The 15363-nt window shown below is 38.6% G+C and overlaps 3 protein-coding genes across 3 annotated transcripts; 2 read left to right on the top strand and 1 right to left on the bottom strand.

Annotated features, from left to right (window-relative positions):
- Positions 1 to 85: 85 nt before the first annotated feature.
- On the top strand, positions 86 to 2220 carry LOC109704215 (eukaryotic translation initiation factor-like; the record flags this gene model as incomplete). The annotated part of the gene is made up of 2 exons (XM_020224981.1): positions 86 to 1092; positions 2135 to 2220. A coding segment is annotated over one exon (1004 nt), but the record flags the coding sequence as incomplete, so codon positions are not given.
- Positions 1819 to 6488, bottom strand: LOC109704213 (probable folate-biopterin transporter 6). The gene is made up of 5 exons (XM_020224980.1): positions 6068 to 6488; positions 4923 to 5182; positions 3718 to 3816; positions 2758 to 2928; positions 1819 to 2650 (listed from the first exon to the last, which is right to left on the bottom strand). The coding sequence occupies exons 1-5, from the start codon at positions 6486 to 6488 to the stop codon at positions 2063 to 2065; spliced, it is 1539 nt and encodes a 512-aa protein (XP_020080569.1). The 3' UTR covers positions 1819 to 2062.
- Positions 6489 to 9257: 2769 nt separating this feature from the next.
- Positions 9258 to 13179, top strand: LOC109704216 (putative leucine-rich repeat receptor-like serine/threonine-protein kinase At2g24130). Its single transcript, XM_020224982.1, has 5 exons — positions 9258 to 9267; positions 9421 to 9578; positions 9636 to 11496; positions 11921 to 12412; positions 12700 to 13179. The coding sequence occupies exons 1-5, from the start codon at positions 9258 to 9260 to the stop codon at positions 13113 to 13115; spliced, it is 2937 nt and encodes a 978-aa protein (XP_020080571.1). The 3' UTR covers positions 13116 to 13179.
- Positions 13180 to 15363: the final 2184 nt, after the last annotated feature.

Below are 15363 nucleotides of genomic sequence, written 5' to 3'. Positions count from 1 at the left end.
TATATATATATATAGAATAGTCAGATACATACCCTGTAAAATCATCTTTTCACATATATAGTCTTGTTTAATTTAAAGATTTGAGCTGCTTCAAATTTTAAATTGCAGGTCAAGGCTAAGACCATCACCGAAATCCACACTGAAGCGGAGAAAAACCTAGGGTTACGGCCTGGCGCGACTGCGAACATGAGAGCTGCTCGCAGTGCAAGTGCTTTAGGCGGGCCACTCTCTCCCACAGGGCCTTTTCCTATGAACCGACCTGGAACGGGAGGTATGATGCCCGGAATGCCCCGTACAAGAAGGATGCCCGGAATGCCGGGCTTAGACACTGATAACTGGGAAGTCCCGCGCTCCAAGTCAATGACAAAAGGAAATAATGCATCAGTTTTCCAGAATCCCTCATTAAATAAGCTCCTTCCCAAAGGCAGTGGGGGTTCAACAAGTGGCAAGACCAGCGCATTGCTTTCAGGCGCTCTCAACTTGCCACCGCAAAATACTGTGCCATTGAAATCTCTTAATACAGTATCTACAGTGACCCCGCCCAGTGAAAAGCCACTAGGTGCTCCAAAACAAGACCCTGATGAGCTACACAAGAAGACTGTTGCACTTCTCGAGGAGTATTTCCACATTCGAATTCTCGAAGAAGCGTTGCAATGCGTGGAAGAGCTGAACAGCCCAGAACACCACCCTGAGGTAGTTAAAGAAGCTATCAATCTCGCTCTCGACAAGGGCTCGGCCTGCATCGATCCTCTCGTCGGGCTTCTGCAGTTTCTTTTCGCTAAAAACGTGCTCGAGCTGAGAGACTTGGGCACCGGGTGCTTGCTCTACGGGTCGATGCTGGATGATATCAGTATTGACTTACCGAAAGCACCAGTTTACTTTGGGGAGGTCATGGGGAAGTTGATTCTAGCGGATGGCTTGAGCTTCAAGGTAGTGGAAGAGATTCTGAAGAAAGTGGAGGATGAAAGATTCAGAGAAGCAATTTTTGATGCCGTTGTGAAAAGTATCGAAGCAAACCCATCAGGTCTGGTCATAATGAGCTCGCAGTCGACTGAGCTCGAGGCTTGCAAGAACCTTCTTGCTTTTTGAGTAGTAAGTTGTTTTAGGTTTTATCTCTACTTGCTACTCTTTTAGAGTATATCTGAAGCCGGAAAATGATAGGATGGTTCACTTCTCAAATTTTCGATGTTTTTTTTCCTCTTTTGCCCTCTGTGGGGTGAGCAACCCGCAAATTGTGAGTGACAAGAAACTGTTACGAGGTGTACATCTTTTTATTTGCGCGAGTCTATTGTTATTTTACGGTGTAGGAAGCAAAAAGAGCCATGGATTTTGCTCTTGAGCTGTGGCTTAATTTTTTGTGTGCTTTTGATGTCGCGAAAGTGAATGCTGTTGGTGCAATGTAGTATTCTTTGCAATGTGTTTTTCTTAATTCACTATTAATACTTCAATGTTACTTGCATTAGTTAATTCTTTATGGAGTTGTAGCCATTGTTTGGTGTATTGGATTATTTTTAGATAATTTGTGAAATTAGCGATGATTTTTTGTTTTATCCATCCATGAATCTTATTAGTAGGAGGGCTTCCTAAGATATCTAATTGCTACATAGCTACCCCTTTTCCAATTTGAGGAAAAATTCTAAAACAGTATGTGAGATTTTATACGTAGGGCCTGTTTGGATGCTTTGGAATTTTATAGTACCGTGTTGTTTGTGTTGTTTTCAAATATTAGTGTTTATATTTGCGATGTCAAAAAAAGAAACAACAAAAATCGTGATAAAAACAAAAGGAGTTCGATTTATGTATCTTACTTACATTATGCATAGGAATCAAAAATCCATGTATAAATGAATCAAAATGTATGTATTGTGACATTTTAAGTACAGAAAAAATAAAAAAAAGAAAAATCTTATACATCCTGTTACTGACTTTTCTGCTGTGTCACACTATTTTTCCCTGTGCTTGTATTCCTTTCATTCATCATCCAAAAAAAAAAAAAAAACTCAATAAATCCTGTCACTGATTTTACTTTGGTTTGTCACACTATCTTACTCTTGTATTCCCTTCATACATCTTCCATATCATTAAATTTTGTAAGCTGCAAACTCTCCTCTTGATTTCTACCATATGCCTTCAGTATATCAGGAGGAAGCAATACATCAGCTTGACTCGCTCTCGGCACGAGGAAAATCAAGCCCAAACTCGAAAGCCTCAACAAGTTTCTAATCAACACCGCAAGCCACAAATTTTCGAAATCGGTTCTCGTGACGTTAAGCGCGTGGAGAACAATTCCTCCCCCCGTTTTAGCCGTCAGTAAGCCGAGGCTGTCGATGCACATGAGGAGCGCGAAGAAGGTGCCTTCAATTCCCAGCGGGCACAACTTCGAGCTAAGAACGATCATCGGTATCCATCTTATCTTCATTATGATTTTCGAGCAGCACTCTTCTAGCACGACGAAGAAGTAGTCGGGTATTCCGAGAAAGAGGTTCCATCGGAGAACGAATACGAGATCGAGCATACCGGACGCGCCGTAGAGGAGCTGAGCATGGAAGAGAAGGTTTCTGAAGGGCAAGTCTCTCAATAGCTTGTGGTAGATTAGGACCCCTATCATGGATGCCATTGCACCGATCGCGAAGATTATTCCGACGAATTCCTGCGGATAATGAAATCGACATTATTTACAGATGTAATGCTATCATTTTCATGGAATGATGCTGCATGATAACAATTTTTTACATTGAGAGGTATTTGTATGTTTACCTGTGAAAATGCAGGGCCAGCTTTTTGGTCAGTATACCAGTAAAATTGCCCTTCAGTGATGCTGATGCTCAGGGCCAAAGATAAGTACATGAACAAAGAAGGTCTCCATACAACAGGATACTTTATTGTCTTCCCCATCCCTCGCATTGCCACCCTCAACTTCTCCCATACCTGCACATAATAATCAACTTAAATTAGCCGTTCAATCACACAAAGCAAACAAAGGATTTATACCAAGGTTTTAAGCGCCCGTCGGCACGGGCCGTATCCACCGTGTCGTACCGTGCCAACAAGATACCAGCACGATACAGACCCTGTGCCGATGGTACAGCTCAAAACCCTCTATTCTTTAAATTAGTAAGTAATTTCCTCAATAAAGTTCAAAAGATATGATAAAAAACATAACAAATAGTTAAAATAGTTTGTTGTTTAAAAAAATAAATATTTTATGCTATTATGTGTAGGCACACAAGAATTTTTTTGACCGTCATGCATCGGCACGGCTCGGCACGTCCTGTACCGTACCGTGCCGGCAAGTTTCTGGCACGACTCCGTGCCACGGCACTTAAATCCTTGATTTATACACACATACAATACATATACATAAACAATTTGTTAATTTCATGTAATATTTCCTAAATTTGTAGATATGCCAGGAAGGTACTTCAAAATAAATAAACATATGTTGATACCTCTCTGCTTAATATTCAATATAACTTTTAAAAATACTGTTCTTTACTAACCTAAAGTTTTTGAGGAATAATAGTTGTTCCATACAATTTAACATGACATTAGATTAGAAAGTTCGCATCCCGCCAGGCTTCTTGAGTAGAAAATCATTAGTGCGAGTCCAGACGTAATGGAGAGTGTTGAGTATAAATATAAAACAGCAATTATTTCGCGTAATTTAGCCGATAATTAGACTAATGATTTTAGTAAAATTGCAAGTATTTCTCATACCTTTTGCTTCTCTGCTGATTGATATGTTCTCTGCTCATTTATGACAAACCCCAGCAAAATCAACAGCAGACCAGGCAAGGCAATAACCCCCAGTGCTCCCTGAAGTAAATTAATCCACTAAAATTTTTACAACTACACTAAATTAATTATAAAAGCTCTTGGAAATAATTGCAAAACCAAGATTGAAATATGATGAAAGTGTGGATGTTTTTCACTGCTCACTCAAACATCAACTTGTAGAAGCTTTAAATTATGGCCTCTGATTTTTAGGTGCTCACTATGGCTTATAGATAGCTAGAGTTTGGGAGTAGTACTTTGCTAGATTCGAGATTTCACAAAAGTATCGTTTGAGTAGAGCAATTTGAAATTTCGCTAAGAATACGTTTGATCTGCTATTACTCTATTATAGATAACTGTAGCTAAAAGAGAAAGCAAAATTAAGACCAAACAAACACTAATATTTATTTTATCAAAATTACTTTAGAAGTACTTCAACAACTTTCTGCTATAAACTCTCTACTATACAAGGAACGAAAGATTCAAATTAAAGTTTCTACTTAAAAGTTCAGCCTTCTGCAGTAGCAAAAACTTCAGATTTTCTATTTATCAAACATCCAGCTATTAATTCTCAAAATGAGAAAGCTATTTGAAAAGTTAAACTAAAAAACCATTTATTTATTGTTTGTTGATGTTGCTTTTGCTTTTAGGCTTTCATGCTTCAGTAAATTTGCAGTTTTTATTTTAATTTCCTGATTGCCAAATACTACTTGGTTACAAAATTAAAAAATAAAAAATAAAAAAAAGTAATATCTAACAGAATGATCACTGGACAATCATCTTCCCATTAAAGTTGGCCCAGCAACTTTCTGTACTGCATAAAAAGTAAAAAGTTTTTTAAGCCATCAAAATCTAACCACTTGTCAGACTGAAGACAACCAGACAGGACAAGCACTTTTTGCCATCCAATGCTGCTTTTGCTTCTAGAGTAAGAGCCAATCATTCTCTACCCAGAGAATCATCTTAGTAGAGAGTAACTATATATATATATATAATAATAAAAAGAGAGAGAGAGAGAGATCAGATGAGACAACCAATCACTTTTTATTCTCAATTTCTAGGTTAAATCCAAACACTCCAAAATTTTCTAGCTAGTGAATCATCATCATATAGTAGAGAGAGAGAGAGAGAGAGAGAGAGAGAGAGACCTGGGAGCCGAGGCGGTGGACGAGGACGCCGCTGAGGGAATACCCGACGAGGCCGCCGAGGGCGGAGACGAAGCCGCTGAGCGTCTGGATGTCCGGGGCGAGGGCGGGCCGCTCGATGCTGTTGCGGGCTATGCAGGCGTCGATCGTCACGTCCGCTATCGCCACCGCCGCCGCGAACGACACGAAGCACACGAGCGCCGCCCACGCCGCCAGCCCTGTGCTTCCCGCCACGATCAGCGACGACCCCGTCGTCAGCACACCTGTAGGTCCGACACACAATTTAACATAGTGCATTTTCAGTTTACTATCTTTTTTTTTTCTATGCTTTTGTAGCAATTTACTATTAATTTTCTTTTACAAAGATTTTGATAAAAATGTATGCATAGGGGCAAAAATTTCATTAATAATTAGTGATCAATTAGGTAAAAAATATTAATTTTTGTAAAATATTTAATCTAATCAATTAAAATATATTCAAAAGCAACATTAAAAAATGTATTTAGAAAAATATTCTTTCTTAAAAATCTACCCATAACGGCAGATGCTAGGCCTATAACCAAAAGGCAATTATAATCTTGCAATATCATAATCCAAGGCCCAACTCTTTGCATTAATTTTTTATCTCCCTCTTTCTTTTAATACAATATTATAACCTGTAAAAAATTTTGATTTTTTTTTTTACATGAGTTTTAACTTCAAAATTCGAATACATTATTTATATTTACGAGCGTAGTTAATATATCGTATACAATTTACATAACTAAAAATTTGTTAAAATAAAAAATTAGCTTAATTTGTATACCCAAATACCTATCAAACTACTTGTACTAAAATCAAGGTCGAATCATAATAGTCTTATAGTTCAAATAAACATGTATTATACATTTTTACCTATTAAAATATCGGTTCTTAGCATTGCTCTAATAAAAGAGTCTGACTGACTGGGATACTTTTAATAGCACAAAACACTTGATATTATTAAGCTTTCTACGATTAGATATATTTTTTGATCAATTTCATTCTTTAAAGGCCGAGGGGGCTATTATCATTCAAATCCCAAGAATTATAGACTGGATAGTAAAATAGAAACAAGGCAACTAGTCAAAACCAGATAGCAAATGTTTTTTTTTTTTTTTTTTTCTCACCGGCGAGGACGAAGTAGGGCCTGCGGCGATAGCCGGCGACGGGGACGAGGTCGGTGAGCAGGCCCCAGAGGGGCTTGAGCAGCCAGGGGACGTAGTAGCAGCCCGTGAAGAGCTGCACCGCCGACGGCTGCTGCCGCTGCACGTCCTTCCAGTAGTAGTCCGACGCCACCCGGAAGAGCGACCCCCCGGCCCCCTGGCTGGCCCCGTACACTGCCACCACCCCGAACACGAAGCTGCCCCCCAGCTCCCTCCCCAGCATCCCCACCCATCCCCAACCCCCCCACACCGACGCCACCACCGACGCCACCGCACTCGTCGTAAATACAGATGATGATATTGATGCTGATGCTGATGCTGATGCTGATGTTGATGATGATGATGATGGAGGACGAGGAGGAGGATCTTGTTGCTGGGGCTTCATTTGTGCAGTAGCTCTTCTATGGAAATGGAGAAGGAGAGAGAGGGGGGGGGGGGAGGTGTGGAATGAATGATTGAATGAATGAAGAAGAAAAAGGGAGGTTGACTTTGACATTTGGGAGAAGAGTAGGAGTAGTAGTACTGCATGCTATGCGTACCCCTGCTTTTAACTTGGAATCTCGGGTATCAATTACTAAATTCTTACCCAACTGTATTAGCTACAGTGAACAAGAAAGACGTTCCGTATGGTGGGAATATCGGTAGATTTACTCTGGCTATCGGTCACCATTTTAAGATTCGAGAGTTGAATAAATTTGATGGACGGTAGAGTTGGAGATCTCGCAATGGTACGGAGACAACTAAATTTACCGTTCATCACTGTTTTAAGATTCGAGAGATTTTATAGTGAGGATGGAGATAACCTGCATTATAAGATCGTCAAATTTACAATACATTATTATTTTAAGTAGTGAACTTCAATAAAAAATTTATACTTATATATATATTGCATGCAAGAAGAAAATTTTTTAATTAAATACTGTTATTTCTAAATAAAATTATTGTCATGATAAATACTTGTTTTTTATATGTAGAATTTTTTTTTTTTTTGTTTAATTACTAGTGTATATGCATGGAGATCAAAATATCACACACACAATTTTACTAAAAACCTCTCCAATATTTTTTTATGGTAGTTTATATTGTGAAGCAAAGCATTTCCCTCTAGGGAAAGCAACGTTAATTGAGGGGGTTGGGTTCATTTATTAAACGTCTCTTCTTCGACTAATAGTTCCGTAACTGTATTAATAATGCAATTAAATTAATTAAGTACAATAAATTAGGCCCATCTTTAGATGGGCTTCCTACATTGTTATTTCGTGGACCGTTTAAAGGGCCCAATTACTTCTTCGTATTTTGGGCTTTATCGGGCCTATGCTTTTTTCGGCGGCAATTTTCGCATCTAAGGAAGAGAGCTACAAAATACGTCTGATCATCTTTTTCACATCCTCGCAAGCAGGGAAATTTATCCTGAAAGCAGAAGAACTACTGGAACTTCGCGAAACCCTAACTTTAATGCAACTTGTTCGTTGTCTTTTCCTTCTAAATGCTATAGTTATTGAACTTTGATATGCGTTACGCTTACATCTTTGTGCCTAACAAATTATTTGCTTTAATGCAACTAAAATCAATAATTCGTAAACGAAATAAAATAATTACTTAATAAAGGAGTAATTTCGTGCGAGGGTTTTGGAGTTAAATAAAGGTACAATATGTTTAAAAATAGAAATGCTTTGGAACTCTTAATGGATGTCTTATACTATATTGCTGATGTGTTGACACTATAATATATGGAGGGTTGTGATTGGACTATGCATGTAGATCGAGATGCCACGTGGATTTGCAACACATGGATAACACAAAAGGCAACATTGTAATTAAATACCTACAACAGTAACAACACCACGGATTTGAAAACTTAAGGAGTATATTGTTAAGTACAAGGACCAACCGGCAATACGATAATAGTTAGGGAACTATCCATACATATTTTAAAAAACTTTGATTTATTAATATTCAACAATTTAACTCAACAAGGATACAGTTACAGGTTTGTTTTCTATGGGATCAATTTTTTGAATAATATTGTAATAAAATCAATTCTGAGTGAGCTTGATCTCCACCGAATGTATATGAAATTGTTTGGACAATTTGATCCCCTAAAGTAATACATCAAAATTTTGGAATCATAAAGAAACAAGTTGATGGTGTCATCTATCTAAATTTGCAAGTAAAACACCTCCAAATCAAAGAATTTTCTATTCATTAGTCGCAAAAAAAAATTTATTAATTGATTGATGTACATGGTATAAGCTCTAAAATTGTATTAATTGCTCGTTTTACTGACTATTATATATCAAACTTTTATAAGGATTTCAAAAAGAAAAAAAAATGATATTGATCATCTGTGGTTGCATATTACTCAAATCAAACAACATCCTCCACAAATCATTCCATTACATTTCCCCAACAATTTTGGAAAAACCATTTTTGCTCAGAAACACAATCATTCTTGTCCATCCTTTTCAACAGTTGCTTCTTCATAGGAGGAGCACTGCCTCAATTACTGGAGTGAATATATATCCACTTAAAATGCTTCCACCAAAGGATCAAAAGTATAGCCCCAATCATACCCACCTTGGAAAACCACTTGTGATGATTAAATTATCTCCAATTGTACCTTCTCTCAAAAAAAAAAAAAAAATCTCCAATTGCTACATCCCCTATCATTAAACCCCACACATCAATTCATCACATTCCCTCATGATTTTCCACTACCCAACCATGATATCCTCTCTCTCTCTCTCTCTCATTTAAATTGTCTGAGAATGATACTTTCAGTATTTATATTCAATCTCTCTCTCATTTAAATTGTCAGAGAATGATACTTCCAGTATTTATATTCAATCTCTCTCTCTCTCATTTAAATTGTTAGAGAATGATACTTTCAGTATTTATATTCAATACTATGGAATGATCATTTTTTGTCAAAACTTAAATTATCAGAAAATAATATTTTTAATATTTATATTTTACACATTTATAGGTTTGAAATATAAACTTTAAATTAAATAGAGTATGTGACAAAGTCAAGTCATTTAGTTAGTGGACGAGTGGAGAAAAGATAGGAGGCAACAATATGTGCAAAGTACAAACCAATAGCTATCTAGCTAGCCTTAGCTACATTACCACCTAGGTCTCCCTAACTACAACAATGGTAGTTAGTATCATGAGGGTGAAGCACACCTCCCTCCTACTCCTCCTCCTCCTCCTCCTCCTCCTCCTCCACCACCACCACCACCACCACAACACTCTTTTTGCCACCGCCGAAAATCACTTCCTCCGTGATCATGGCCACCGCCGGTCAATTTTCCAAGAAAAATCCTCTCTTCTGTCTTTCAAGAGCTCCCTTCCACTCCAATCTCAATCACTCCTCTCCAATTGGAATGTGTCGACCTTAGTTTGCGATTTCGTCGGAGTCGTCTGTGACCGCTGGCGCCTCCACGTCGTCCGTCTGCAGCTCGGCGGCCTCCTCGTCCCGGGCGGCGGCCGCCTCTCCCCGTCCCTTGCCAACCTCACCGCACTCCGTGAGCTCAACCTCTCTAATAACCTCCTAACGGGCCCCATCCCCGCCGAGCTCTCCAACCTCACCGCACTCAACGACCTCAACCTCTCCAATAACCTCCTAACCGGCCCCATCCCCGCCGAGCTCTCCAACCTCCGCCACCTCGTTTTCCTCAATCTCTTAGGAAACCAACTTCATGGTCCTATCCCTCACTCCCTCTCCTTTCTCGCTAACCTTAGATTTCTCGAACTCTCGAGCAACAACTTAACAGGTCCAATTCCGGCTAGCATACTTTGCAACTGCACCAAGTTGGGTGTTATCGACCTCTCGAACAACTCTCTCTCCGGTGACATCCCGGCGGATAACGCGATCAATCTCACTGTATTGGTCTCTCTTGATCTATACATGAACAACTTGACAGGGAAGCTTCCTTTGTGGCTCTCAAATTCAGTATACTTGCACAATCTGGATGTTGAGAATAACCACCTTTCAGATGAGTTGCCTAGTGAGATCATAGCAAACATGACTCTTCTTAAATACCTTCACTTATCAGACAACCACTTCTCAAGCCACAACAACAACACTGATCTTGGGCCATTTTTCCGAGCTCTCGCCAACTGCTCAAGTTTGATTGAGATCGAGATGGCCCGGCTAGGCCTCGGAGGGGTACTCCCTCACGGAGCTATGGGTCAGCTCACGCGAAGCTTAAATCACATCAACCTAGAAGATAACATGGTATCAGGGCCGATCCCCGCCGACATCAGCGATGTTTCGAACCTCACGCTGTTGAATTTGTCGAGCAACCTTTTGAACGGGACGATTCCAATCGGGCTAGGCCAACTTGCGAATCTAGAGCGGCTAATCTTGTCGAACAACTCGTTGAGTGGCACGATTCCTTCGGAAATTGGAAACATAAGCGCGATTGGTCTACTAGACTTGTCGGAGAACATGCTGTCGGGGGAGATGCCGAGCACTATCGGAGATCGTGGTCGGCTCGTGGAAGTTCATCTGCAGAAGAATCAGCTATCAGGTGCCATACCAACTAGTCTCGGAAAGTGCTTGAGCTTGAACATACTGGACCTATCTTACAATAGACTAACAGGTAGTATACCTGAGGAAGTATCAGGGATTGTGAAAATATCCCTCAATTTATCACACAACCAACTTGTTGGGCCCTTGCCATTTGGGCTCAGCAAAATGGAACAGGTGGAAGAGATTGATCTCTCTTCAAACAACCTAAGTGGTGTGATTATCCCTCAACTATCATCATGTAAGGAGCTAAAGTTGATCAATTTCTCGCATAATTCGCTTCAAGGGAAGCTGCCTGATTCATTTGGTGAGCTCAGAAACCTCGAGGCCCTCGATCTTTCGTTCAATTTATTATCTGGGGAGATCCCTTTGAGCCTTAACACATGTACCAATCTCACTTATCTTAATCTCTCATACAATGACTTTAGTGGGTATATTCCTGTTGGTGGCATCTTCTCTTCATTCAGTAACCTATCTTACATAGGAAACCCGCACCTCTGCGGGCCGCTTTCGGGTCAATCTTGCGGTGTACAAAGAAGGTTCTTGCACACTCGAAAGTTCTTGATCGCGATTATTGTCGGTGCAGCGGTTTTAGCCATCATGTTGACAACATCATGCTTCGTTGTTATTCGAAAATTCAAAGAAAGGATCATCACTATCAAAGTGGAGATGTTCCGGGGCTCCTCTTCGCCCGTTATGAGATTGAAGTACCCGCGAATAACATATAGAGAACTTGTTGAGGCGACCGAAGAGTTCAGCCAAGGAAGGCTTATCGGATCGGGTAGCTACGGGCGGGTTTATCGCGGCGTGTTAAGAGATGGATCCATTGTGGCAGTGAAGGTGTTGCACCTCCAAACAGGTAATCATATATAGTCACAATATTATTTCTCCGATTTTTTTTTAAAATTCAATGTTGATTCATGAGTTCATAAATGAGATCTAGTGCATAAATATTTACGAAATTGACTACATACTAAAAAGCAATATACTAAAATATATCATTGCATTAACTACAAGGTTTAGACAAAATATTCATTTTTATCCATTAATTTCTCAAGGTAGTATTCTGATCATCTTCTTTTACAATTTCACTCTAAAATACAAATTTTGTTAGCAAATAATATAATAAGTTTTACTTTCGTATGTTTTTTCATAAATATATTTTTGGCTTTACTAAGCATATTATTTCTATTTCTATTCAAATTTATGAATGTTTTATGGAATATAAGAAAGTTTCAATTACTCTAAATTTATCTCGAATATTGAACTTGTGACTTATGCAGGTAACTCTACAAAGAGTTTCAATAGAGAATGTCAAGTACTAAAGCGAATTCGACACCGAAACCTCATGAGGATCATTACGGCATGTAGCCTACCGGATTTTAAGGCGTTGGTCCTTCCATTTATGGCGAACGGGAGCCTCGAGAATCGGCTTTACAATAACAATAATAATAATAACTCATTAGGCTCAAACTCTGAACTAGGCCTGATTGAAAGGGTGAGTATATGCAGCGATGTTGCTGAAGGGATGGCGTACTTGCACCACCACTCGCCGGTGAAGGTGATACACTGCGATCTTAAGCCGAGCAACGTACTTCTCAACGACGACTTGACGGCCGTCGTATCGGATTTCGGGATCTCAAGGTTGGTGATGGGCAATAGCAATGTTAGTGGAGGAGGAAATAATAATAATAATAATGTTGCAACTATAGGGGAGAATGTGGGGGCTTCCACTGCTAACATGCTTTGTGGGTCCGTTGGATACATTGCACCAGGTATTTATATTTATGGCTTTAATTAATTGTTGCTTAATATGATCTCTAAATACATGTTTCCTCCACATTTAAAAAAAAAAAAGAAAAGAACTAAAGAAAAAGCTTTAAGGTCCTAGAGCATAGCATCATTTTATTTTTTAATTATTATCATATGCTCTAGATTTTCTGTTTGTCAAAGTCACGATTGCTATCGTTGAAACAAAAATGCACGTTCAAACTATTCTCAACAAATGTTCATGTGATGAATTTTGTTCATTCATATTTACTTTTTGTTCGTCAATTTTCAGAGTACGGGTACGGGTCGAACCTTTCGACGAAGGGCGATGTGTACAGCTTCGGCGTGATGGTACTGGAGGTGGTGACGAAGAAAAGGCCGACCGACGAGATGTTCGAAGGCGGATTGAGCCTACACAGCTGGGTGAGTAGCCACCACCACCGAGGCCGGGCGGAGGCGGTGGTGGATCCCGCGTTGGTGGCGATGGTACAGGGCGAGACATCGGAGGTCAGAAGGATGTGGGAGGTCGCAATCGGCGAGCTACTCGAGCTCGGCCTGCTTTGCACTCAGGAGAGCCCGTCCACCCGGCCGACCATGATGAACGCCGCGGACGACTTGGACCGCCTTAAGCGGTACCTCTCCGGCGATACGACGGCGACTTTCGCCTCCTCCTTGGGCTTGTCTTCTTCTAGATTTGACGATGATTGAAACGGTTTAGCGGAACGTAATTTGCATTGAAACGTTCCCACAGAAAGACAGTCTAACTAATTGTTTATATCGCAAACAAATGTTACATGCAATGTACAAATCTTAAATGAATGGAAAATTTAGTAGATGATGAGGATTTTCATTGTCATTGGTATTCATTTAGATTGATTCATATTGTATCTATCTAGCTAATTTCTGAAATATCAACATGTACTATTCATAACAAATCTATAGGATCTGGGACACGTACATTTATATTACAAAAGGTACGACTCTTGCTCATTATAAGAAATTGTTTTCGCTTGCAATTATTCTTAAAAACAACATAAAAACGTTTCATCCGAAGAAAATTGTAATATTTTAAGGGATTGGGTTGCTTTAGTGATATTTTAGTATGTAACTAATATTCCATTTTAGAGCTTAAGGTTCACATCATTATTGCCCAAAATTTTGCTGGTTAATTATAATTAGGACTATTTTGATAATTATGTGATAGCTAAAAACACTTATTTTTATGTTTTAAAAGGCCCAAAATTTTCGAAATACTTTTGATCTTTTTTCTTCTTGTCACATGAAATTAAATTACTGCAGCAATTGCCACCGGAGGAGTTTCTCCGGTGATGATTTTGTCATCATTATTTTATAGTATTAGAGAAAAAAAAAATTAGAAACACTTTAAAACTTTTTGACCTTTCAAAGGATAAGATAGATGCTTAATTTAGTCGCCACATTACCAAATTATACAAGCCTTAATTGAATTTTACAATGTAATCCCAGAAGCTACAGAAATTATCTCAATTAATTAAAAGAAAATGTGGAAATGGCAATGTAAGAAGCTGTGGCGAAAAATATTCATCCTATTTACAAAAGAAATTAATTCAACAAAACAAGAATCCGTGCATGATTAGCTGTACTTCAAGGCTCAAGTACAAAAAATGGGGTCAAATGTAATTTGGACAACTACGCTATATACACAGATAAATGCACAAGATTAATTTCAAAGATTTTTTAAAAAAAAATTAATAAACAAAATTAAATTTAAACTTTTTGTTATGGACCACATACAAGAGGGAATGTTGGGGTCCATAATACCATAATAAAATTCCATTTATGGAAATATTCTTAATGTTTTATCAAGATCATGATTCATAAACAGTATTTGAGTGTCAGAAAAGGGGGCAAAAATTTCGTGGACATCCGTGCCCAAACTATTTGTTTGGGCACGGATGCGGATGGGCGCCGCGTGGTGTGCAGCGCCCATCACGACCGTCCGAAAAAAAAAAAAAAAAAATCAGGGGCCTCCGTTTTTTAGAAAGAGAGAGAGAAAGGGGAAGGGGCGGTGGTGATGGGCGCCGTGCGGCGCCCACCCGCATCCGTGCCCAAACAAATAGTTTGGGCACGGATGTTCACGAAATTTTTGTCCCAGAAAAGGGCCTCAAAAGGTTGACCTAGAAAGGTTTCTTTACATTTTTTAGATAAGTCTAGCAAATAAATTATTAAAGATGCAATGTGGAGTTTATGTTAAAAGTGTGTTTTGTTTCATATCAAATTACTATTTTAAATGACCCGTTATACTGTACTAGGTTCATGCTCAAAGATGTGTAAAAAGGATTGATGGTATGTTACATATGTTATCAACAACCGGAGATTATTATACAGAACACACATTGGGTGCAACTCCGTGCACAGAAAAATTCTGTATACAAAACAATACCGCTACTCATATCTGGCCGAATATATCTGCATTTTGACAGCTTGATCAAATACATCCAACATCATAAGAGTGTTGGGAGCGTCCCATACACACAATTTTTTTGTGCGCAGAGATTCAAAGAATGGGCTCTTATACACCTTAAGGCCCTGTTTGGTTCGGGGGATAAGCGGGGATAACGAAAGTTATCCCCGCTATTCTGCCAAATAGGTTAAAATTTGGCCGGGATATTTTATCCTGGTCAAACCTCACTATTCCCGATTATTCCAGAATAGCAAGGGATTTTCTATTCCACCACTTTAGTGGAATAGTACTATTCCAATGCTTAATTTCAAACTTAATTAAAATTATAAATTGAATTAAAACTAAATTATATAAATATAATATTTATATATTATAATACATTATTTTTATTATAAAATTATAAATTGTACTATATTAATACATATTATTTATATTTAAATATTATAAAAAAATTTATAATAAATTATATTTAAATATTATAATAAATTCTTTTTATTAAATTTAAGTTTAAGT

The sequence above is a fragment of the Ananas comosus genome, unplaced genomic scaffold, assembly GCF_001540865.1.
Source record: "Ananas comosus cultivar F153 unplaced genomic scaffold, ASM154086v1, whole genome shotgun sequence".
Lineage (NCBI taxonomy): Eukaryota > Viridiplantae > Streptophyta > Magnoliopsida > Poales > Bromeliaceae > Ananas > Ananas comosus.
This window is presented reverse-complemented; position numbering and strand designations above follow the sequence as displayed.